Source organism: Mrakia frigida, assembly GCF_051309035.1.
Source record: "Mrakia frigida strain ATCC 22029 unplaced genomic scaffold BDY24scaffold_18, whole genome shotgun sequence".
NCBI lineage: Eukaryota > Fungi > Basidiomycota > Tremellomycetes > Cystofilobasidiales > Mrakiaceae > Mrakia > Mrakia frigida.
The window spans coordinates 386,026-407,850 of NW_027481263.1; the positions used below are offsets into that span (position 1 = coordinate 386,026).

Sequence of the window (21,825 nt, forward strand, 5' to 3'; positions counted from 1 at the left end):
CTCGAACGTGTTCAAAGTTCAGCCCATCGTCTCTCTCTCTCTCACACCAGTTTTCTCTCCGCCCAAGCTCGAAACGGTAAGGCAAGGGCGACCCAAGTGAAAAAAAAACGAGGGAGGGAGGAGAGAAACTACTTGATCTCAGATTGATTGATTTCGATTCGATTGCGGAGAAAAAAAAGGGGAACCTGACTGATGACGTCTCGCCAGAAGAAGAGGAGAGCGCAAAAAAAGTCAGAAGCCCGGCCGCTTCTGATCCCTTCGCCCAAAATCTCAAACCCCAAGGCAGAGAGAAGTCGTCGTTCGAAACTTGAAAGAGAAACTCTCTCTTCTTCCTCCTTCAAACCACCAACCTCTTCCTTCCTTTCTTCTCCCTCAACCACCACCTACTACTACTACTATGTCCGGACCTTCTGTTACCATCCAGCCTTCTGCTGTTCGTCCTTCCTTCCTCTCTCTCTCTCTCTCGCATCCAACTCGTTCTCCTTCTTCGCCCGAGCTGACCTCCTTCCTCCTTTCGTTTGGTTTTGTTCTTTCTTTCTCGTTCCTTCTGCCACAGCTCCTGTTCGACATGGACGGAACCCTGATTGATTCCTCCCCCGCTGTCGTTGTCGCCTGGGAGACGATGCACAAGACGTACCCTTTCCTCGACTTGCCTCACATCCTCAGATCCGCTCATGGATACAGGACCACTGAGTGAGTGGAAGAGTCAAGTTCAAGCCCTCTCTCCGTTTCCTTTCGTTCAACAAACTGACTTTACTTTGTTGCTCTTTCGTTCTATAGTGCTTTGAGGTTAGTTCCTCCCTTTCCATCTTTCGGTCTCTTCTCGCAGCTCCTCCTCTTTTGAAGGGAAGGAGGAGGAGGAGGAGGAGTTCTCAGGTGCTCTCTTGCCCAGCCGCCCCTCGTTTCCCCAACCGCTCCCTCCTCCTCCTCCCTCTTTTCTCGTCACCAACCCTCGATTTTTTTCTTTCTCCTCCCTCGGCATCCCCTTCGCACGTTCGCCCTCCCAAAACTAACCTCTCCTCTCCTCCCTTCGCTTCGCTTTCACCTCTCTCCAGGAAATGGTGCCTGATCGAGGACGAAACCCTCCTCGCCTCCGAGGTCGTTCGATTCGAGGAAGCCATCCTCGCTGCCGCTAAGGAGAAGGGAGCCGCTGGAGGACAGGGAATCATCGCTCTTCCTGGAGTCGCGAAGCTTCTCGCTCAGATTGGAGAGGGAGCCGAGGAGGAGAGGAACGGAGCTGAGGGTTGGGCGATTTGCACTTCTTGTGAGTAGTAGTAGGCCGAGTTTTTCGAGCTTTTTTGCTGTTGTTTTTTTGAGGATGGGGTTTCGGAGGTTTGGGGAGGTGGTGTTTTTTTTTGGAACTCTAGAGGGGGTCGTAGGAAGTCGTAGGAAGAGAGAGAGAGAGAAGAGAGCGATTTGTGCTGACGACCTCCAACCTCCCATCTCTCTTTCCCTCCCTCCCTTTCCCTCCCTTTCCCTCGTTCTTTCCGTTCGCAGCCACCTTCTTCTACGCCTCGCAAGCCATCCCCACCGCTGGTCTTCCCACCCCCAAGATCTTTGTCACCGCCGAGTCCGTCACCCGAGGAAAGCCTTTCCCTGATCCTTACCTCCTCGGAGCTGAGAAGTCCCTCGCTCCTGCCGCTCAGTGTACGTTTCCCTTTCTCTTCCCTTCTCTCCCTTCTTCCTTCCCCTCGTACCTCTAGCTCTCTTCGGGATCTTTGCTCGCTCGTTCGAACGAACCAGCTTAAGCTCGAACCCTCAAAACCCCAAAGCTAACCTCGTCTTCGTTTCGTTCTCGTTCTCGTTCTCGTTTCATCCAGGTATCGTCGTCGAGGACGCTCCTACTGGAATCCGATCCGGAAAGGCCGCTGGATGCATCGTTCTCGCTACCTGCACCTCGCACACTCGAGCTTCTCTCGAGGCTGAGAAGCCCGATTTCCTCGTTGAGGATCTTTCCCAGTTCGTTTCAGATCTCTCTCTCACTCTCTCTCTCTCTCTCTCCCTCTCCCCTTCCCTCTCTCTCCTCCCTCTCCTCAACCCACCGCCCTCTCCCTCTCGTTCTTCCTTTTTTTTGACTTGAACTAACCTACCGTTCCGTTTCTCTTCTCCCAAAACACAGCGTCTCCGCCCAATGGATCAACGGCGTCCTCAACATCACCATCTCCCAACCTATCGACCGACCTTCGCCTTCCCCTACTCCTCTCCAAACCCCCATCTCCTCCCGATCCGGTTCCCCCAAGCTCCGATCCGCTCAGTTCGCCCTCTCGTCCATCCCTGACGCGTCCCACTTCGCCGCGAAGGACAACGTCGCGGGAGCTAAGGGACCCGAGGGAGCTGGGTTGGAGGCTCTTTAAAACCAAGGAGGGAAGGAGAGTTTTTGGACTAGTAGGATTGGATTAGATTAGATGGACGAGTGTATGGATAGTGGGTGGGGTGATGTTTGGTCGACTGTAGTTTTTCTCTCGTGCGTCTCAGCAGCTTTTCTCCGTTCTCGTATTTCTTCGAACTTAGCTAGATAGCTGAGATTAAGTAGATTTAGATCAGGCTCAGTCTTTATGAATCCCTCGTTCTTTATCGAAGCTCGCCTCTTCTCGCTCGACTCGGCTCGATGGAAGAAAGGGAGAAGGGAGAAACGAACGGCCAACGCGACTCGACGCGCCGTCTCCCGTCCTTCTCGTCCGTTTCCTTCGTTTTCTTCCCCTCTCACAACAGTCTTTCTCCGCGCAGCTTTCGTCCCTCTCACTGGGTTCTCAGCTCAGCTTCTCTTTTTCCCATACTTAGCTCTGACACGCCCCTCCAGGGTGGTTACTGACCCGTTCGAGATTATTCGAACTCCGAAATTCACCCCAGCTCCACCTCCCTTCTTCCTCCTCCACTCCTTCCCTTTCTTCCATTCCAACCATGACCCGCCCCATCCACCCTCTTCTGTCTTCTTTTCTCTCCCCCCCCCCCGAGGGTCCTCTCGTGCAGCTTGACTTCCCACACGAACGACCCTCTGAAAGAGGTTGGGTACGTCGTTGATAAGGCTTCACGTGCACACGAGTCGTCGGTGCTCTCTCCCTCTCTCTGTCGCGTTCCTCTTTCTTTCTGAGGTTGAGTCGATGGATGGAATGGGATGGGGTTTCTCGTAGATCGGGTCGTTTGGGATGACGCAGCGTTCTTCTCTTCGAACAGAAGAAGGAGGGGAGTCTGCGTCGTTTCATCAAGCAGGCAACGACTATGCGTCCTCCTTCCCTCTCGTTCGTTCGTTCGTTCGTTCGTTCGTTCGTTCGTTCGTTGGTTCGTTTCCTCTTTCTGGCTGGTTGGAAAAGGGGCTTCTCGTCGAGACCGAGGAGTTGAACGACGTTCTTATCCTTCTATAACTCGTTCTCTCAAACCCGAGGGGAGAAGAGGGAACAACGTCGGTTGGTCATCTTCGCTGCACGAGTCGTCCTTCCTTCCCTCCTCCCTTTTCCTCTTTCGTTTTCTTCTCTGCAGTATCAATGAAGGCTCGAAGGTGCCTCTCGCGTAAAAGAAGATCCTTCGGAGCGATGTGCACTCTGTCTTTGAAGACGTTGAACCGTCGCTCCTCCATCTCTTCCTTCACGAGTCGTCTCTCTTCCTCTCCTTTCCTTCCTCTCTTTCGATCCTGTTCTCGTCTACATCTGATATGAGGCGAAGGGCTTTCGCTGCAGCTGGGTTTGAAAAGTAGGGCGGCAGATCTTCCTTCGGAAGGTCTTGTTCGCCCCTGCTCTCCGAGCTCATCGCCGATCGGATCCAGCGGTCGCTCTTCTTTCCTCTCCCCTTTCACGATCTCTGTTTCGTTCTGGGTTCTGGGAGGAAGAGAGGTTCTACGCGGTTGGGGTAGGTGACGTGCGATATCCTCGTGAGACCTCGTTGAGCCCGTTACGGTTATAAAAGCGAAATCCCACGAGGCGCGTCGTCCAACCTGCCCCTCCCTCTCTCGTCCATGTTTATCTGTGCTGCTTCATCTTTCTTGCATGAGATCGTGGTATACCGAACGTTCTTCTGGTAACCCTCGCGGTCGCTCTCTCCCACCGCATCAAAGACGAGTGGGTGAGAGCTTTTGGCAGATGGGGGTCTCAGGTACACTTGGAGCCGATTAAATCGGCGAATCGGCGCTGCCGATTATTTTGCCGATTAATCGGGCTTTAATCGGCGTTTCGACTCGGCAAAACCTGCGAAAATCGGCGAGCCGATTAGTTGCGGAGTGCCGATTGGGACGTCGCGACGCGCCGAACAATCGGCGAATCGGCGCTCCTCTCCTCTGCCATTCGAGTCATCCTCTACAACTTTTCCGGGCTGGATGTATGTAATTTACAAGCCCCTTTTCGTGCTGGAATCTCTCCTGAGAAAAGACTGAAAGAAAACTCCAAAACGTGTTCAAATCCCCGAAGAAGCACTCTTTTGAGACGCGTCGAGCCTCCTCGTTCGTGGAGACGCTCAGGACTTCGAGAAGGACGCTTGCCGACGCGTCTTGACCCTGATCGAGAAATACCAGAAGAAGTTCCATGAGAGCGACGTCTATCGGGTCGCCATTCGTTCGTCCCTTTTTCCTTCTCTCTTTTCTCGCCCCTTTTCGCCGCTGACCGTCTCTTTCGTCTTCTTTCAGTCCTTCATCCCTCTCTTGATCAACAGTACTTCAAGGCTATGGGTGAGTGCAATCTTCATTGTGTTTAGTTAGTTCCGATTCGAGAAGGGAAGAAGGAGACCCGAGACGCGTCGATGCTCCTTCGTCCGAGATCGAGCTGACCTTTCTTCCTTCCTCTACATCTCCATTCAGATTACACGGAGGAATTCATCCAAGAGATCGCTCGAGATTTCTGGATCAAGCACTACAAGAAGGATGGCGGAGGCGCTCCCTTGGCTCCGACCTCGTCTGGCGACTCGATGAGCTCCATTTTGGGATCTGGTTCCGTACGTCTCTCTCTTCTACCCTTGCCCCAAGCATCTCGAGTCTCATCGCTACGCGTTCTCTTTCTCTCTCTCACTTTTAGAGACTGGAAAGAGCTCGAGCAGCCGCTCGTTCTAATGACCCGAAGCCGCAAGACGCGTTCTGGCTCTGGATGGACCGTGAGTCACAAGTGTCTCTTTTGACCTTCTCCCTCTTGCTTCTCGCTCACTACTGATACTGTGCTTTCCTCTTCTTCAGGAGCTACGGAACTTGTTGAGTTTTTGGATGAGCTCTGTCCTGTCGGATACTGGGGAACCGAGCGACGCGATGGAGGAATCGAGACGGAATCACCGCTATGGCGTTGGATTTCTCTTCTGTTCCAGGTGAGTCTCCTCCTTCTCATCCACTTATCTTCTCTCTCGCGCACTGACTGACCTTGTTGCGGTTGATTTTCGATAGCTACGGGAGTCGACGTCGAACAGGCCTTCTCCGTCTCCTCCCACCTCATGTCTAAGCGCCGCCATCGCCTCAACAACTCGACCGCCGCCGCTGCCTGTACCCTCGGCCGATGGTCCAACGCTGGGCTTGTTCCTGATGGGCTTCTCACCTCTGTTCTCAGGAAGGGGAGGGCATCCTTGGTGATTGATCTCGTTTACGATGGAACCGCTTAGTTTTCGATTTCTAGTGTTTTGCTCGACCCGTCGGTGCTATTCACTCTTCTTTCCTTCTTTCTTCAAGCTATAATTCCTTCTCTTCCTATTGTCATGCATTCTTGTTCCACCCTTCTTTGTTTGCAGAGCTTGAAGAGCGTCGCGTCTTACCGTCTCAGCGCGTCGTCGTCGCCGACTTTCGCCCACTAGTCGGCAGAATCGCCGATTAATCCGCAAATCGGCACTATTCGGCAGCCGATTAATCAGCCGATTGCCGATTCTACCTCAGACTGCTGGTAATCGGCTCGCCGATTTAAAAAGGCTCGCCGATTTAATCGGCTCCAAGTGTAGTCTCAGGAGTTCATCTCTTCCTTTCCTTTCTCCCCTTCTGGTCCTTTTCCTTTGCTTTTGCGCTGGAAGGGAAATAGAGAACGAAGTGGTGGTGTACGGCTGGTGTGGTACGCTCGCGGGAGATCGTCTCGTCCGTCACTCGCGATGGAGAGCCTGAGAGGCGATGTTCCTGCGACACGCGTTCCTCAGCCTCACATCTCCTTCTACCTCGTTCTCTACCTCACTTTACCTTCCACATTCCACTCACATGTGAAGGGCTCACGTACGTTGTTAGGCTCGCTGCCAGTTGTTCTTCAAACCCGCAAGGGTTGACGGTTGAGCTCGCAACGACAGTCTCGCACACGCGTCTCTTTCATGTGCCCCTCTGCCGTTTCGTTCGTATTGTATCTCTCGAGATCAGTCGATTCGATGCTTGGCTATGTTTTCTCCTCCAACAGTTTCTCCCCGTTTGCTCCTTCGTCCATTTGGGCTGAGTAGTGGCTGAACTCGGAAATCGTCGCGTCGTCCTGACGACCCGCTCGACGTTCGTCTTTCTCTGCCATCCATCGACCTGTTTTCCGACTCTCATGCTAGAAGATCCCACAGAAATGGAGGACCTGAAACTGCAAAGGAGTTGAGGTACTTGATAAACCGGGTTCCCTCTCTTCTCTGGCTTGTCTCTTTTCGTCGAGTCGTTCCCACTATCTCCTTCCTTCCCCAAGTTGATCGCTCGTCTTCAATTTTTCCGCCATGGCTATTCGGCTTTCGCGGAGTTGTTCAGTTGATTTGAATTGATGAGTGATCTCTTTCACGAGGAAGGAAAGGGGAGGAACGGCCGACGACGGGAAGACGCTGGGAACCTTTTGTAAGAAGACGCGGTTCGTTAACAGCTCAACTTCCTAGGAAGGAAACTAGTAGAGAGTGATACAAGTCATTCAAATATTCAAAGCATCTATCGGTCGGAGGGTCGTGAGGTACAACGGTTAAAGGGAAAGCAAGCACAGACAGAGAAACAGAGAAACGAACGACGCGTCGAAGCGAGGTAGATACAAAACTAGAATGAAAACGAGTCAAGAACTACTGGTAGCACATTGTGATGCTGCAGTCGAAAGCGTGTTGCGGCGAAGGTCAAGCACCGAAAGAGGAAAGAGGGAGGGTGGCGAAGGGGACGCGTCGAACGACGGACGACGTGCTGACGAGAGACGGAGGTACTGCAAAGATAGCGAAGAAGAAACAAGATCAGTAAGAAAGTTCAATTTAGAAGGTCGGGCAACGGTGAGAAAATCTGGGAGAAAGATGAGGACGTTCGACTCACTTTCGATCGACGCGTCGAAACCTCAGCGAGTCAACCGCGTTTCCTCCGTTCGCATCCATCCTCAGCCCGTCCCGACCTAGATCACGCACACACCTCCACATCCATAAGTCCCTCGTACGGCTCTCCAAACATCCCAACCTCCCTCCTCAAACTCTCTTCCTCCTCCTCCGTCCCGACCAACAACCTCAACTTCCCTCCTCTCCCCGCCATCCCTAGCTCCAAAACCCTCCTAGCGAATCTCGCTCTCGACAACGACTCCCTCCCCAACCGCAGTCCTACCACACCCCGTCGATTAAATCCTACATGCTGTTCTCCATCCCTGAGATCAAGCACAATCTCATGTCGAGGACGCGTCGCCTCCATCCCCGCCGTTCCAAACGGAAGCGATCCTCGAAGAACGAGTTTCTCGAGTCGGTTCCACTTGAGAAACTTGAAAAGGATAGACGAAGGACCTCCGGTTTCCGTCCAGAGCATCGGTGGAGAACGAGCGGTCGTAGGAGGAGGAGCCAATCCTAGCAGGGGAGGTCCGGCGACGACGACCGAAAGGATCGTTGGGCTGAAGAGATGGAAAAGTCCAGATTGAAGGAGACCATGGTCGCATTTGGGGGAGGAAGGGTTGAGGATGAGAGTGAGGGATTGGAGAAGGGTGGGAGTCCAGCTGGTTGTGTTGGTGTGTTGGACGAACGACGGGAGGGGATCGAGCGATTCGAGCGGATGGGAAGCGAAGTTGAGGGTGAGGTGACGGGTTTGGGAGAGGGAGAGGAGGGGATTGATTCGGGAGGGTTTGATGGACTAAAGATGGGCGAACGAGAGGCCGTCAGAGATGCTAAATCGAACGAGAGGAAAACGAGGGCAGAGGGAGAGGGAGGGAGGAGAGAGGAAGTCGAGCTCACCATCGCCGCTTCTGATGTCTGATTCAGCAGAAGATCGAGTTGATTCGGTGAATCGACGTGGATGGATCGGTAAAGGGAAGGTCCTGCTGCTGTGAGGAAGTCGTACGAGACTCTGGAGAGAAGAGCGAGGGCTGGAGGATCCGAGACGTCGACGAGGTGAAGGATGACATCCCAAGGCAGTTGAGCTTTGTTCTGCAGGGAGGAGAAGATCGAATGTTAGCTGAGATCGAAGTCTGCGATTCGGATGATCTATACGAGCGAGAGACATGGTCGAAAGCGATGCTGTTTCTGAGAGGGAGTTGTAGATGGAGGTCAAAAGGAGGAAAGTCGACCTCCCCTCCCTTTCGATTTCGACCGTCGCAAGCTCTTGATCAGCCCCCTCCCTCTGGCGCATTTTTTTGCTATCAATCCTTCAGTAAAAGGCTCATAGGTCTCGAAGAGCTTGCAGTATCGATTATCCGTGACGTCGACGCTTTCCGAATGCGCACAAGAGTTCTAAACAGCCTACAAAAAGACACGACGCGTCGCGTTTCGATCCGTTCCCTTATTGGCTCGCTCTGACTCCTCGCTTCATCCTCTATCTCTTCTCATGTTTCATTCTCTCTTCATTCTCTAGCAATCTCATCTCTCTCTCTCCAGATCGATCTCCTTCTGACCGACTTCCTCTCCGACAGCTGAGACAACGAAAACGCGTCTCATCGATTCCCTCCTCTCCATCCCCATCCCCCTCCCTCCTCCCTATCCACCCTCACTCTCCTCCTACTCCCTACTCCCTCCCCTCATCCAACCAGTCCAAAAACTGAGGCGTAAAGTACGTCAAAATGACCGTCGCCCCGGCTCTCACAAACCCTTCCACACTCTCGAACGCCATCTCCTTCAGATCGTAAACGCCCTTCTCCGCTCCAGCGACGACCATGGCGTACTCGCCTGAGACCTGGTAGCATGCGATGGGGTGGTCGGGAGCGAGTTGGGAGGCGGAGGAGATGATGTCGAGGTAAGGGAGGGAGGGTTTGACCATGATGAGGTCGGCTCCTTCGTTGATGTCACGGACCTGTTAGAGGGAGAAAGAAGGGATGGGAAAGGGAGTGGGAATGGGTCAGGGAGAGCAAGACGTAAACGAAGGAGAAACGGAGAAGAGCGAAGGGGAAAGGGAGGGAAGAAGGACGAACGATGGCTCGTCGAGCGAGACCTCGAGCGTTGGGAGGGAGTTGGTAGCATTTTCGGTTGCCGAAGGAAGGAGCTGAACCGGCTGCTTCTCTGCGAGAGAGCGAGATCCAAAGATAGAAGGAGAGTCAGCAACGCTGAACGAAGGGCCAAAGGACGAAAGAAAAAACAAGAAGGACGCGTCGAAACGAACCTGAAAGGCCCATAAAGGCACGAAGCGAACTTGGCAGAGTAGGACATCAGAGCACACCTGCACCAAATCGAGAGAAAAAAAACGGAAGCCCAAAGTCGGTCAGAACGTTGCTCGTTCTCGTTCGAGTCGAAAATAACTTGAGAGCGGCGAAATAAACCGAAACGGAACTCACCTGTTCGCCAACCCGGCATCCATCAACCCTCGCTTGATATCCCTGATCCTCCCATCCATCATATCACTAGGAGCGACGACTTGGGCTCCAGCTTTAGCGTAGTCGACCGCTACTTCGGCGATCCTAAACAACAAAACGAAAACGAAAGCGACGCGTCAGTTTTAGCTTCCCTCGCTCTCTTCCTCCCTTTCTCTCGCACACCTACAACTCCACCAGATCCAAACCAAACCAGGACTAACCTCTTCACACTCTTCTCCTGATCAATCAACCCCTCGGCGTCCAACACTCCACAGTGTCCGTGGGAGGTGTACTCGCACAAGCACACATCGACGGCGATGAGGACCTTAGGGAACAAGGATTTGATCTTCTTGATGGCTAGGATGACGGGGGTGGTAGGGGAGGAGGCGTTGGATCCGACGGGGTCCTGAGGGAAACGGGTAAGAGAGACGGGAGGAGGGAGGAGTGAGTTGGGGAGAGGGCTGAAGGAGAAGGAAGCGATGGGAACAAACCTTCTCGAGGTTGAAGGGGACTCCGAAGAGGATGACGGAAGCGAGTCCTTTGGCTACGAGGGGGGTGAGGAACTGAGTAGAGGAGGAGGAGGAAGAGGAAGAGAGGGAGGGAGGACCAGGAGGGAGGTGAGCTTGACTTTCGAGTCGACAGAGTTCGATTTGGGCGGAAATTGGGCAGGATGAAGGGAGCTCGATGGAATCAGAATGAGATGGGATGTGTTTCTCATCGGACACGCGACGAGATCGTAGCAAAGCAGGGAGATCGGCGAGGTGAAACGGGAACGGAGACGGAGAAGGAAGGAAAGTCGAACGAGCGAGCTCATCACCTTCCCTTCCCTTCCGCTCCGCTTCTTCTTCCCATCGTTCCTCCTGCTCAAACCTCCTCTCTCGAGCCCCGAGCCTCTCTACACAGTCTCCATCCCATCCCTACACTTTTCTCCGCTGAAAATGCCCCAAGTCCCTGCCAAATCATCCTCTTCTCCCTCTTCCGTCTCCTTCCTTTGAGTCGACTCACCTCCTCCAACCTGTCCACTCCCCATCTCTTCTGCCCTGGCAAACTCTCAATGACGCTCTCCTCCTGAGGATTATCCGTGATGAAGATAGGATACATCAGCATCTCCTTCGTTAACGAGCGAGATTGCGATTGCCACGAGCGGGTCAGAGGGTGGGCGTAGCCGCCTTGGAGGATCGATCTACGAGTCATACGAAGAGCGAACAAGGGGAAGAGGTTAGTGGATGGAAAGAGGGAGGAGAGGGGAAGGGGAAGGGGAGGGGACGAACGAGATGTCCATGGTTGAAGACATAGCGAGGGCGAGGGATGGAGAAGGTGGGAGTTAAAGGAGACTCTGAAAAGGGAACCTTTTTTGATTAGGACATTTTCTGATCGCAGAAGACCGAAAGTAAGCGAAAGAGACGAGTCAGCCCGCTCGACGCTCCCTCGTCGCTCAACCTCAAACCACCACCACCCTCTCCCTCCAAGGATGTCCACCGCCACCATCTCCTCTCTCCTCTCCACCACCGGACTCCCCTTGACCTCTTCCTCCTTCGCCTCTCACCTGGACTCGCTCCCTCTCAACCACCAAACCGGCTTGACTTCAACCAGGGATCTTTACGAGATTCCTACGAGGAAGGAGATGGGTGCGGAAGGAGGAGATGCCGGTGAGTGGATGCGAGAGTCTGTTCTTATAGCAGCTCAGCGAGAGAAGCGAGGACAGAGCTGAGCGTGTAGAGAGAGGAGAAGGTCAAGAGAGGAAGGAGCGAGTCGAGCTGACGAGATTCGTTCGTTCGTTCTTTTTTCTACAGCGTCCCCTGCGATCTACATGGCTGGAAACTCGCTTGGTTTGCTTCCGAAGGAGACCAAGGTGCTCATCAACGAGGAACTTGATGTCTGGGGATCTCGGTGGGTCTACATCTCTCGCTCGTCTCGTTTCGTTTCCTTCGGCCGAAGCTCAAGCTCAACCTCGTCCCTTCCCTCCCCGTCCTCCTCCTCTCTCCCTTCCTCCTTCTCTCTATTTTTATAGTGCCGTCCTAGGTCACTTCTCTCACCCTCAATCCCGCCCTTGGAAATCCATCGACGAAACCGTCACTCCTTCTCTTGCCTCCATCGTCGGAGCCGCTTCTTCCTCCGAAGTAGCTTGTACTTCCACCCTCACGAGCAACTTGCACAATCTGTTCGTTACCTTCTACCAACCTGAGAAGGAGGGCAAGAGGAAGAAGATTTTGATGGAGGGGAAGGCGTTCCCTAGTGATCAGGTCAGTTCAAACGAAACGAAACGAGCTCGAGCGAGAGAGCTGATTGAAGTCGTTTCTTTTGGTTCGTGTTGTTTTTATTAGTACGCCGTTCAATCCCACCTCGACCTTCACGGATTAAGCTTAGAAGAAGGACTGATCGAGTTGGATCCGAGGGAGGGAGAAGGGACTTTGAGAACGGAGGATGTGTTGAGGGCGATTGAGGAGCAGGGGGAGGAGGTCAGTTCAGCTTCGTCTCTTTCCCTCCTTCGTTCGTTCGCGAAAAGCTCATGTTCGTTTTGTTGGGATGAATGTAGATCGCCCTCGTATGGTTCTCAGGAGTGCAGTACTACAGTGGTCAGGTGTTCGATCTGGAAGCTATCACCAAGGCTGGGCAGGCGAAGGTTCGTTTCTCGGCTCTCGTCTCTCGTCTCCCGTCTCTCGTAGGTTCGTTTTGTTCGAGACTCGAGCTCACTCTGATTTTGATTTGGTTCGGCAGGGCTGCATCGTAGGGTTCGATCTCGCTCATGCCGTAGGGAACGTTACGCTGAAGCTGCACGATTGGGGAGTTGGTGAGTTCGGATTTCTCTCGTTCTCGTTCTGTTTCTCGTTCTCGACGCGTCTGTCCTCCCTTCTTCTCTCGCTCAACAACTGACTCATTTTCTGTTTTCAGATTTCGCCGTCTGGTGCCACTACAAGTACCTCAACGCCGGTCCAGGAGCCGTAGCAGGTCTGTTTGTTCATTCCAAATGGGAGGACCAAACGACGCGTCCTCGGTTCGTTCCCTTTCCCTCCCTCTCCCTTCCTCCCACCCACCCATCACCCCCCACTCACCAACCCACCTCTCTCTCTTCCCTCCGCTCAGTCTCTCAGGCTGGTGGGGACACGCACCCTCCACCCGTTTCTCCATGCCTTCCACTTTCCAGCCCATCCCCGGCGCTCAGGGCTACCAACATTCCAACCCTCCTCTCCTCTCGCTCATCCCTCTCATCGCTTCCCTCAACACTATCGATCTCGCTGGAGGCTTCCCTGCTCTCAGAGAGAGGTCGAAGCTTCTCACGGGGTACTTGCTGGCGCTGCTGAAGAGCTCGCCGAGGCTCAAAGAGGGAGGGTTTAGTGTGATTACGCCTTTGGGTGAGAACGAAGGGTTCGATGGGAATGGGGACGGGGTGGAAGCGAGAGGAGCTCAGTTGAGTTTGAGGTTTGAAGGTGTCAAGGAGGGGGAGAGGGGAGGGAGGGAGAGGATGAAGAGGGTGTTTGAAGGGTTGGTGAGGAAGGGAGTGATGGGCGATGAGAGGGAGCCGGAGGTTATTAGATTTGCGTGAGTACTTCGGCATCTTTCTGGGCTTTGGGTGGGGCAGAGGAGGGGAGGAGAGGAGGGGAGGAGCCGAAGGAGGGAGGAGCGGGAGAGGGGCAGAAGCAGAAGTTCAGAAGGGCAAGGCTGAGACTGACGCGTTCGTTTTGTATCTTGATTCGGACAGGCCTATACCGCTTTACACGACGTTCGAGGAGGTGAGGATGGTGGCAGTTTATCTGGAGGAGGTGCTGCAGGAGGAGGAGGACGAGGAGGAGAAGACGCGTCGGAGCTGAGAGATTAGGAGTTCGTTGATTTCGAGGAGAGGCGTGATTATTACCTGAGTCGATACTGCTAGTTTCTTCGGTGCTCTCTCAGACAAGTTCGCTCGTTCACGAGCAAGGAAAGAACGGGTTGACCTTCTCCAGGGGAAGGAAACGAGACGACGAAAGCGTGAGCATACGGCAGGCGATTCCTCGAGCTCCCAGTCTGACCTCGAGATGAGGAGCGGACAAGGTCGTCGCTGCAGCTGCTTCCTAGATGGCTTTGGAGACGGAGTGGATGAAGTGCACTCTAAGAAAAGAGATGAGACGAGCACACGAGGACCATGGCTTCGAGTCAACGACGCGTTCTCAGCGTTTCTGAAAGGCACTTCCCTCGGACTTGGAAAGACGTGAGCTTCAAACCCAGGGATGATTCGGCTCAAGCTCTCCGACATTTTCCAGACTTCGCCCCTGCAACGAACTCTAGGAACGAGAACCTCGCTTTTGCCCGTCGCGTCCTTCGACTCACTCCTCGGCTCTTTCCGAGAGCGAACGAAGGTCCGGGATCCACGAGACATGCATTACAACCTGAAGCACACGAAATAGAGAGAAGGACAGAGAGCTTCGGCAGGGACCTGAAGGCCGTACAAAAAAGGAAAGGCGCACGAGGCGAAAAAGCGACGCGACGAGACTTGTACGAATCAAAAGAACAACCAGAAGAAGGGGTACAAAGAACGATAGCCTAGAGGAGCTGAGGGATCGGTGAGAGAGAAAAAGTTACAACGAAGGTAAGAGAGAGAAAGAAGAAGGAAAGAAAGAACGAAGACGCGACGACGAGGATCCCAAAGAAAAGAAGAAAAACAAAGCAACGAGTCCGAAAACCAACACGATATAGCGAGTAGACCAAGTAGAGAGCGATGCAGTAGCTACAAGTATACACTCAGATCGCTCAAATCGATCGATCCGCCTCTTCCTCCATCTCCTCCCCACTGCCCTCCTCCCTGTCGTCGTCCTCGCTACTGTCTTCCTCCTCCTCGAGAGAAACATCAACGCCCAATCCGACCCCCCCTTCGTACGGCTGGTGTTCCTGATGGTGAGAGTTCCACTCGATAGGAGGAAGGACGTGATCGTCGACGTGGTGGTTCGGATGCTGTTGATGGTCGAGTCGAGAGTCTTCCCATCTCGCTTCCTGCCCGACTCCACCGTGCCACCCTACCTCCTGACCTCCCCCAACCTCCCTCGCCCCTTCCTCGAGACTAGCCGAAGGGTAAGCAGCGTAGTTCTGCTGATGCTGCTGAGGTTGAGGGATCCACTGATCTCCGTTCGAGTAGGGCGACGGGTGAAGGCCGATGGGAGGAAGGATTGGAGGTTGCTCGTCGTGAGGAGAGTAGTAGTGAGATTGATGGGGGTATCCGTTCATGGGAAGAGAAGGAGGAGGCGGAGGAGCGTTGTAAGGGTAGTAGTTGGATGAGGGGGAGGAGGAGTGAGCGAGGTGTTGAGGCGCGTGAGGAGGAAGAGGGAGATGGCCGCTGTTCGAATCGGGGTAGTAGCTGTGAGAGGATGGCGAGGGAAGGTGGTAAGGGTTTAGGTGAGGAGACCTGGAGGAGGAGTGATGGGACGAGTGCGAAGAAGGAGGGAGAACGGGAAGAAGGTCACTCGGGGGAGGAAGGTTGATCAAAGGTCGGAAGGTCGTCGAAGGAGAGAGGTCTCCTAGTCCTCCATCGCGTTGAGATCCAACAGGGGATCCTTCGAGTTCGTCCTCCTCCTCCTCCTCGTCGTCGTCGTCGTCCCCGTCCTCTTCGCCAGATCGTTCTTCCTCGTCGTCTTCGTCCTCCTCGTCCTTGGCCTTCGCCTGTCCCTTCTTCGCTCCTCCTCCAGCCTTCTTGCCTGCTCCTCCGAGGGCCTTGAGTTTTTCCGAAGCTTCCCTTTTGAGCTTGGCTGCACTCTTGGGCATCTCGACGACCTTTCCGCACTCGGGCTTGACGGTGAGGTGTCGACGAAGAGCGTCCTTCCGAGTGAAAGCCTTGGTGCAGTTCGTGCAGGTGTAGGGCTTGATGGCGAGATGGATCTTCTGATGGCGTTTGAGATCGTGATTTCGGCTCTGAAAAAGGCGGAGAAGAAGTGCCGTGAGCAAGAGAACGAGAATCGACGCCGACGCGACGAGAGACAACAAAGGACGTAGACTCACAAAGCTCTGAGGGCAATCCAAGCACTTGAACGCTTTCTCGGGCTGGTTGTATCGAACCGTCTTCGTTCCCGCTTGAGCGACCTTTCCAGTCTTGGGGTGAAGGGGCGCCGAAGGGGGAGGCATCGTCGACGACGAAGACGACGAGGAGGGTTCCGCTGGTCGAGTTGCCTTGCCTTTCGAGGCTGATGTCGACGACGTAGAGCGAGCGAGAGCTTTTGGTCTCGAATCGGATCTTGGAAGTCCTCCAGCGATGAGCGACGACGGAGGTGGAAGGACGAAGGGTCCATCGGAGATCTGACGACGATTCGAGGGTGGAGCGATGGCGTTGAGTTGGGTGTCGTTTGAGGAGGACGGCCAGTTTGGAAGGGACGATGAAGCGGCGAACGAAGACGGAATGTCGAGATGTCCACTAGGAGGGTAAGAGGAGGACGTGAGGGTTGAAGAGTAGTTTCCTGGAGCCGACGAGGTGGACGGGTGTCGGTCGTGGTAGAAGTGAGGAGGAGGTGGAGGGAAGGACGGGAGTGGATCCGCAGGGTATCCGTTCGACGACGATGAGCCTCCTACGATAGCAGGAACTCCCATGGACCAGGAGCTGATACCCGCTGCTCCAGAATGCGAATCCGAACGCGTCGAGAGGGTCGCGTCTTCTCCAGGGAACGGGCTTTTCGAAGACGAGACCTTGCTAGCTGACGAGCTTGACTTTCCCAGAGGAGCCTCGAGATCCAGTCCCATCACGCTGGCGAGAGCCTCGTACCCGTACTCGTTCTCGTCGAAGTTGGTTGAAGGAGGAGGAGGAGCGATATCGGGTTGAGACGAGGGAGGAGGGGAGGTGTGCTCCCACATTCCTCGTTGGAGAGCGTGGTACGACGAGGGAGACATGCGACCAGATGCGGTGTGACTATACGTCGGGAGAGAGGAGGGCGTGAAAGTCGAGGAGGTACTGGTGCTGACGTCGATGGGTTGGAGGAGATTCGAGGGCTGGGAAGACGGCGACGTGACCTGATGAAACTGAAAGACGACGGTTTTAGATCGTCAGACGCAAGATTTCCCTCGATGATCAGCGAGGAACTCAGACTCACAGTCTTGAGGGTCATGAGTGGGGTGAGAGTGGTATCGCTCTGGGATCTAGAGGCTGGTGTCGGCCGCTTGCGAGAGGACGAAAGCGTGGTCGAAGATGGACCTGAGAAGAAACGAGCGAGGTCAGATCACTCTTCAGAAGGACACTGAGCATCGCGTCCGTATGTTGGAAGAGTAAACTCACTGCTGCTCTTCCTCTTGGTCTTCTCTCTGGCTGCAGCACCGGGTTGAGCTCCTTCGGAGGAAGTCGACGCGGCTTGAGCTCCTCCTCCCTTGTTAAGATCAGGCGAGAGACGCGGGTCGAACCGGGTCTCGAGTTGAGAACGCGAGACTGCGAAGAGATGGAGAGGAAACAGTGAGTAGGAAAAGAAAAGAAAAGAGACGCTCGACGCGTCGAGTTTCGGCCGGAGGGGAGGAGAGGAATGGGAAGGAAGGAGAGCTCACTCGTCCCGGACCCATACACTCCGTTCTCTTCAGATATCGTCGAGGAACTCGACATCGCTGTGACTGAATCAAAGCGAATGGGAGAGAGAAGAATCAGTCAAAAGGCCGATGGAAAGCTTTGCGAGCTGGCTATCTCGGAAGATTGGGCCGCAAGACCAATCCCAATCAACTGTCCTTCGTTCGTGCTCTCCCCCACAGGGAGCAGATTGAATATCTTCACAGCTGGGGAGAGAGCCCAGATGAAGATGTAATCCCGAGATTGTGAAGATTTGCTTCCTTCGGGGGAACGAAAGAAGGCAGGAGGAAGGAGGAAGCAACGAGGCTGAACTCACCCAGGGAGGATTCCGAGCTCAAACTCGCGCTGTGAAGTCGACCAGCCGGCGAGATGGGAGACGGAAGAGTAGCTGTTCGACGCGAGATCAACGCAGCGTAAAAGGAGAGGTCAGCGAGCCTTCTTGTGGAAGAAAACAGGCAGAAAGAAAAGACGGTGGTCTTCCTCGACGACCGGGGAAGGGCGGCTCTGTCCTCTTCGAGCTCGAGCGCTGCTCTGCTAGCTTTCTCCTTGAGAGAAGTACACAGAGACAGCCTGGGAGTTCAAGGAATCGATGAACTCGCCACATCAACTTCAACAAACGCTATGGAGGAAAACAGAGCAAGCTCAAGCCGACCACGTTCCGACCTCCCAGCTCTGAACCTCTCACCCCTGCTTCGAGCTCTCGTGAGCTCGTTTCTACGAGTAGAGCTCCTATGAAGAGTAGGCAGAAGCAACAAGGAGCCAGATAGGTTCGGATTCTTGGGGAGAACAGCTCTTTGCAGAGGAGGAAGAGATGGGACAAAGGGAAAAAGCCTGGCCCATGGAGAGGGATGCATGCTCTGCCCTCGTCCTTCCTTCCTTCTCTCCTGCTCCTTCGTGAAGATATGTATGAAACGAAGGTGGCTCTTCAACAGCCTTCAGATCTACGTCCAGCCTCTACGTTCTGCTTTATCCGAACAGATGCAGAAGACGGAGGGCGAAAGGGAGAAGAAAAGAAGGAGGGAAGGGACGATCGAGCTCACCGATTTGATCTTGTTCTTCCCTCTCCTCCTCCCCGTTCCTCTTTCCCAGACCCTCTGAGCTGCTGCTGGTATCCTGTTCGTCGTTCATCAAGCCCTGAACGATACGAACGCTGTCGGTGTAGGTGTCGAAGGAGGCGAAGGGAGGGGGAGGGGAGGGAGGGAAGGGAGCCGAGGCCATTGATTTGGGTTGGAGGGGGAGGAGAGAAGGGAGGCGAGGCAAACAGAAAAGAAGGCGTTTTCTCTCTTTCTGGTCCCTGGGGCTTGGGAAGGGAGCGCAGCAGATATATAAAATACATACTGAAGAGGTCTTCAGAGAGGCGCCGGTTGAAGGAGAGGGATCCCATCGAAGTCGGAAAAGGTCCTACGGCCAGATGAAGGAGAAAGAGAGAAAGGTTAGTAGTCGCGTCGGCTCTCAAATCACAGCTGAGAGCGTCGCGTCCACTTTCCCTTCGAACCAGAACGAGCTTTACACACGTCCGTCTCAAAGTCAGCCTCTGTCGACCCTCTGTCGCGTTCTTCAGATCAGTATTGTATTCATTCCCAGTGCTCGATCATAGCTCACTATCGAAGGTCGATCTGGGCTGAACTTCTTCTAGACTTCTGTCAGCATTCTCGCATCAAAACTCTCCTGGGTCTCGCACTCTTTTCGGCCACTCTATCTCAGTATCCCGACCTTCATCAACTTCCCACACGTCATCTCTCAAAACTTTACCATTTTCGATCTGAAGAAGCTTGCCTCCCGCGAGACAACTCGCCCCACCTTTCCCCCTCCTTCCCTCGGCCGCTTTGTATAGATCTCGTTTCAAAGGCCTTGCGAGAAGGACCTCCACCTCCACCTTGCCGCATCATCAATCCAACTCTCAGCCCGGCCTTGAAAGAAAGGGAAGTCCGACCTTGGACGATTTTTTAGCTCGACGCTTCCTTTCTTCTCTTCTCCTCCAACACCAACAACCCCAACCGACTTTCCTTCCCCTTTCCACTCTACTACTTTACCTCTCTCATCATGACCGCTCAAGCTCAAGGGTGAGTGCTTCTTCTCAGCGGACGGAAAGAAGGAGAGAGATGGGTCGGAGGGACGAAGGTGGCATGATGCGGCAAAGGAAAATCTCGAGCTCACCACGTTCCCTCCCCTCCCTTTTTTTCCCTCCTCTCTCCCCCCTCCCTCCTCGTCCTTCTACTTCGCCCTTCCAGATACGCCATTCACGATACTTCCAAGCCCACCGAGTTCAAGCTCATCTCCTACGATCTCAAGACCGCTGAGGATGTGAGTCTTCCCTCCTCTCCCTGCCTCCCTCCGACTCTCTCGTTTACCTGTTCATCCCCGTCGAGTTCTGACTTGTTTGCTTTTTTTTTTCCTGTTGAATCTAGAACGACGTCGACATCGCCATCGAGTACTGTGGTGTCTGTGGATCTGATGTCCACACGATCACCGCCGGTTGTGAGTTTTTTCTTTCCTCTCGTCGAACGCGGGTCGAGCTCTTCGGAACTTGTGCTGACGTTTTCATCCTTTTTGACTCTCTTCTTTCCAGGGGGACCTCCCATTCTTCCCTGTGTCGTCGGGTGAGTTTTTCTCACACTCTGGTCCTCGAACCTTCTCGTTGACTGACCTCGATTCGTTTTGCTTCGCATCAGACACGAGGTCGTTGGACGAGTCTCTCGAGTCGGACCCAAGGTCACCGAGTTCAAGGTCGGTGACCACGTCGGAGTCGGAGCTGCTGTGTGGTCTGAGTGAGTCTACAATTCTTTTCTTGGGAGTACTGCAGGCTGGGAAAACGGAGCGGGACGGCCGCGTCAGTTTGCCGTCGACGCGTTTCACCTGCCCTCTTCTCCTGATCAAGCCAACGAGCTTCTCCCCTTTGACGCTTTCTCGAGCTCCCTTTTTCAAAGCCTTGATTGACCTTACCCCTTCTTCGCTTTCACAGCGGTGACTGTGATCAGTGTTCGTCCTTCTTTCCTCATTTCCCTCTCTCCTCTCCTTTTTGCATCGCTGAGCTTCCTTCTTCCTTCCTCTCCTTCAGGCACTCACGACAACGAGCAGTACTGCCCCAAGAAGGTCTTCACCTACAACGCTCGATACGAGAACGGAGATCTCGCCACTGGAGGTTACGCTGATTCCATCCGAGTCAACGATCGATTCGTTTTCGGTATTCCTGAGGGAATGAGCGGAGCTGAGGCTGCTCCTTTGATGTGTGCTGGTTGTGAGTTTCACTTCTGATTCTTGTCTTGGTCTTCCGTTCTTCGAAGTTTGCGATATTGAGGGGGCGAACGGGCTCGAGAACGAAACCTTCGAACTGACCTCGACGCGTCTTTTCTTGCTGCCCCTTCTCCAGTGACCGTCTACTCTCCTATGGTCCGAAACAACGTCGGTCCTGGATCCAAGGTCGGAATCGTTGGAATCGGAGGACTTGGACGTGAGTAAAGCTTCCGTTCTCGGCGAAGTCTGCTCAACTCTCGTCTGACGACGTTCGTTCTTGCTCGTTCTTTTATGTAGACATCGCCATCCAGTTCGCCAAGGCTCTTGGAGCCGAGGTCTTTGCCTTCACTCACTCTTTGAAGAAGAAGGACGACATCCTCGCAATGGGAGCCGAGTGAGTCTGCGGTTTCTTTCTTGCGCGTCTCCGACGACGCGTCGTCCTTCCTCTCCCTCTCCTCTTCCCTGCGACAATTGTTCCCCAAAATCACCTCACAATCTTGACTCTGTACCTGCACCTGCAACTGTGGAATCTAGCTTTTACGGTGACCTTCAGAAGCTTAAACTGACTCCGCGTCCCTCCTTTCCTCTCTTCCCTCTCCTTCAGCCACATCATCGTTACCGGAGGCGGAGAGGAGTTCGAGAAGAAGCATGCATTCGAACTCGATTTTCTTCTTACTACTGTCGATAGTGTTGATGGACTCCCCCTCGACAAGCTCATCAAATGCGTCAACAGTACGTGTCGCCCTTCCTTCGTCTCCCACCCTCTTCTCCTTTGACTGACTCGTTCCTCGTTATCCTCGCTCTCCCCAGTCAACGGAACCATCATCACTGTCGGAATCCCCGCCGGAGGTATGCTTCCTCCCATCTCCGCCATGTCTTTCCTCGGAAACGGATGCCACCTCGGATCGTCCCTCCTTGGATCCAAGAAGGAGGCCGTCGCCATGCTTCAGCTCGCCCACGAGAAGGGCGTCAAGGTTAGTCTGCTCTCCCTCTCCCTCTCCATCTTTGCGAAGAATAGTTGCTGGTCGATTTCCGTGGGAGAAGTCGATCAGTAAGAGTTCGAGGTCGAGACGCGTCGAAACTGACTCTCGTCTTCCCTTTTCCCCTCTTCGTTCAGCCTTGGATCCAGGAGATCCCCATGAGCCGAGCTGCCGAGGCCGTCAACGGTGTTCGAGATGGAAGCGTTCGATACCGATACGTCCTCAAGAACGATATCCCTCCTCGAGCTTGAATTTTAGATCCGGACTTGCTTTGTTTTAGAAGATTGCTTTGCTTTGCACTTAGATGTATCCGTTACTGCTTTATAGAGTCGACTAGATTGGATTGCTTATGATGATTTACGATAGACCCCATTGGCTAGAAAGTGCGAAGAGAAGCGACGGGACAGTATCGACGCGTCGCCTCGTCCGCACTGTTCTCCCACTATTCCAAGCCTCCCGTTGGCTGATTCGTTTTGATAGG

The 21,825-nt window shown here is 53.9% G+C and overlaps 7 protein-coding genes across 7 annotated transcripts; 4 read left to right on the top strand and 3 right to left on the bottom strand.

Annotated features, from left to right (window-relative positions):
- Positions 1-559: 559 nt before the first annotated feature.
- On the top strand, positions 560-1,960 carry BDY24DRAFT_325357 (HAD-like domain-containing protein; the record flags this gene model as incomplete). The annotated part of the gene is made up of 4 exons (XM_076637058.1): positions 560-693; positions 1,056-1,264; positions 1,498-1,647; positions 1,821-1,960. Coding segments are annotated over 4 exons (633 nt in total), but the record flags the coding sequence as incomplete, so codon positions are not given.
- Positions 1,961-4,087: 2,127 nt separating this feature from the next.
- Positions 4,088-5,565, top strand: BDY24DRAFT_441995 (uncharacterized protein; the record flags this gene model as incomplete). Its single annotated transcript, XM_076644647.1, has 7 exons — positions 4,088-4,312; positions 4,448-4,541; positions 4,613-4,654; positions 4,784-4,917; positions 4,998-5,073; positions 5,153-5,281; positions 5,354-5,565. Exons 1-7 carry the CDS (start codon positions 4,307-4,309, stop codon positions 5,563-5,565), a joined length of 693 nt encoding a protein of 230 aa, XP_076496032.1. The 5' UTR covers positions 4,088-4,306.
- A 1,478-nt stretch (positions 5,566-7,043) lies between these two features.
- BDY24DRAFT_80497 (uncharacterized protein) lies at positions 7,044-8,662 on the bottom strand. Its single transcript, XM_076645154.1, has 4 exons — positions 8,342-8,662; positions 8,083-8,274; positions 7,190-7,981; positions 7,044-7,085 (listed from the first exon to the last, which is right to left on the bottom strand). Exons 1-3 carry the CDS (start codon positions 8,474-8,476, stop codon positions 7,271-7,273), a joined length of 1,038 nt encoding a protein of 345 aa, XP_076496033.1. The 5' UTR covers positions 8,477-8,662; the 3' UTR covers positions 7,044-7,085; positions 7,190-7,270.
- A 186-nt stretch (positions 8,663-8,848) lies between these two features.
- Positions 8,849-10,923, bottom strand: HEM2 (porphobilinogen synthase HEM2; the record flags this gene model as incomplete). The annotated part of the gene is made up of 8 exons (XM_076638118.1): positions 8,849-9,133; positions 9,252-9,339; positions 9,440-9,496; positions 9,612-9,734; positions 9,851-10,035; positions 10,121-10,192; positions 10,635-10,812; positions 10,901-10,923. 8 exons carry the CDS (start codon positions 10,921-10,923, stop codon positions 8,849-8,851), a joined length of 1,011 nt encoding a protein of 336 aa, XP_076496034.1.
- Positions 10,924-10,954: 31 nt separating this feature from the next.
- On the top strand, positions 10,955-13,438 carry BNA5 (kynureninase; the record flags this gene model as incomplete). Its single annotated transcript, XM_076644648.1, has 9 exons — positions 10,955-11,278; positions 11,423-11,519; positions 11,641-11,872; positions 11,954-12,088; positions 12,166-12,252; positions 12,348-12,420; positions 12,522-12,624; positions 12,714-13,169; positions 13,330-13,438. Exons 1-9 carry the CDS (start codon positions 11,101-11,103, stop codon positions 13,436-13,438), a joined length of 1,470 nt encoding a protein of 489 aa, XP_076496035.1. The 5' UTR covers positions 10,955-11,100.
- Positions 13,439-15,383: 1,945 nt separating this feature from the next.
- BDY24DRAFT_334366 (C2H2-type zinc finger protein) lies at positions 15,384-15,623 on the bottom strand (the record flags this gene model as incomplete). The annotated part of the gene is made up of 2 exons (XM_076637163.1): positions 15,384-15,506; positions 15,594-15,623. Coding segments are annotated over 2 exons (153 nt in total), but the record flags the coding sequence as incomplete, so codon positions are not given.
- Positions 15,624-19,173: 3,550 nt separating this feature from the next.
- On the top strand, positions 19,174-21,595 carry BDY24DRAFT_407165 (NAD(P)-dependent alcohol dehydrogenase; the record flags this gene model as incomplete). The annotated part of the gene is made up of 12 exons (XM_076642742.1): positions 19,174-19,193; positions 19,362-19,434; positions 19,539-19,608; positions 19,700-19,730; positions 19,803-19,898; positions 20,093-20,109; positions 20,189-20,368; positions 20,501-20,581; positions 20,662-20,758; positions 20,969-21,096; positions 21,175-21,338; positions 21,482-21,595. 12 exons carry the CDS (start codon positions 19,174-19,176, stop codon positions 21,593-21,595), a joined length of 1,071 nt encoding a protein of 356 aa, XP_076496037.1.
- Positions 21,596-21,825: the final 230 nt, after the last annotated feature.

Coding starts and splice junctions, on each gene's coding strand:
- BDY24DRAFT_80497 (XM_076645154.1), bottom strand. CDS start 8,476: ATGCGCCAGAGGGAGGGGGCTGATCAAGAGCTTGCGACGGTCGAAATC. Junction 8,275..8,341: donor CGCTTTCGACCATGTCTCTC/GCTCGTATAGAT, acceptor TCCTCCCTGCAG/AACAAAGCTCAACTGCCTTG. Junction 7,982..8,082: donor AGACATCAGAAGCGGCGATG/GTGAGCTCGACT, acceptor GCCCATCTTTAG/TCCATCAAACCCTCCCGAAT.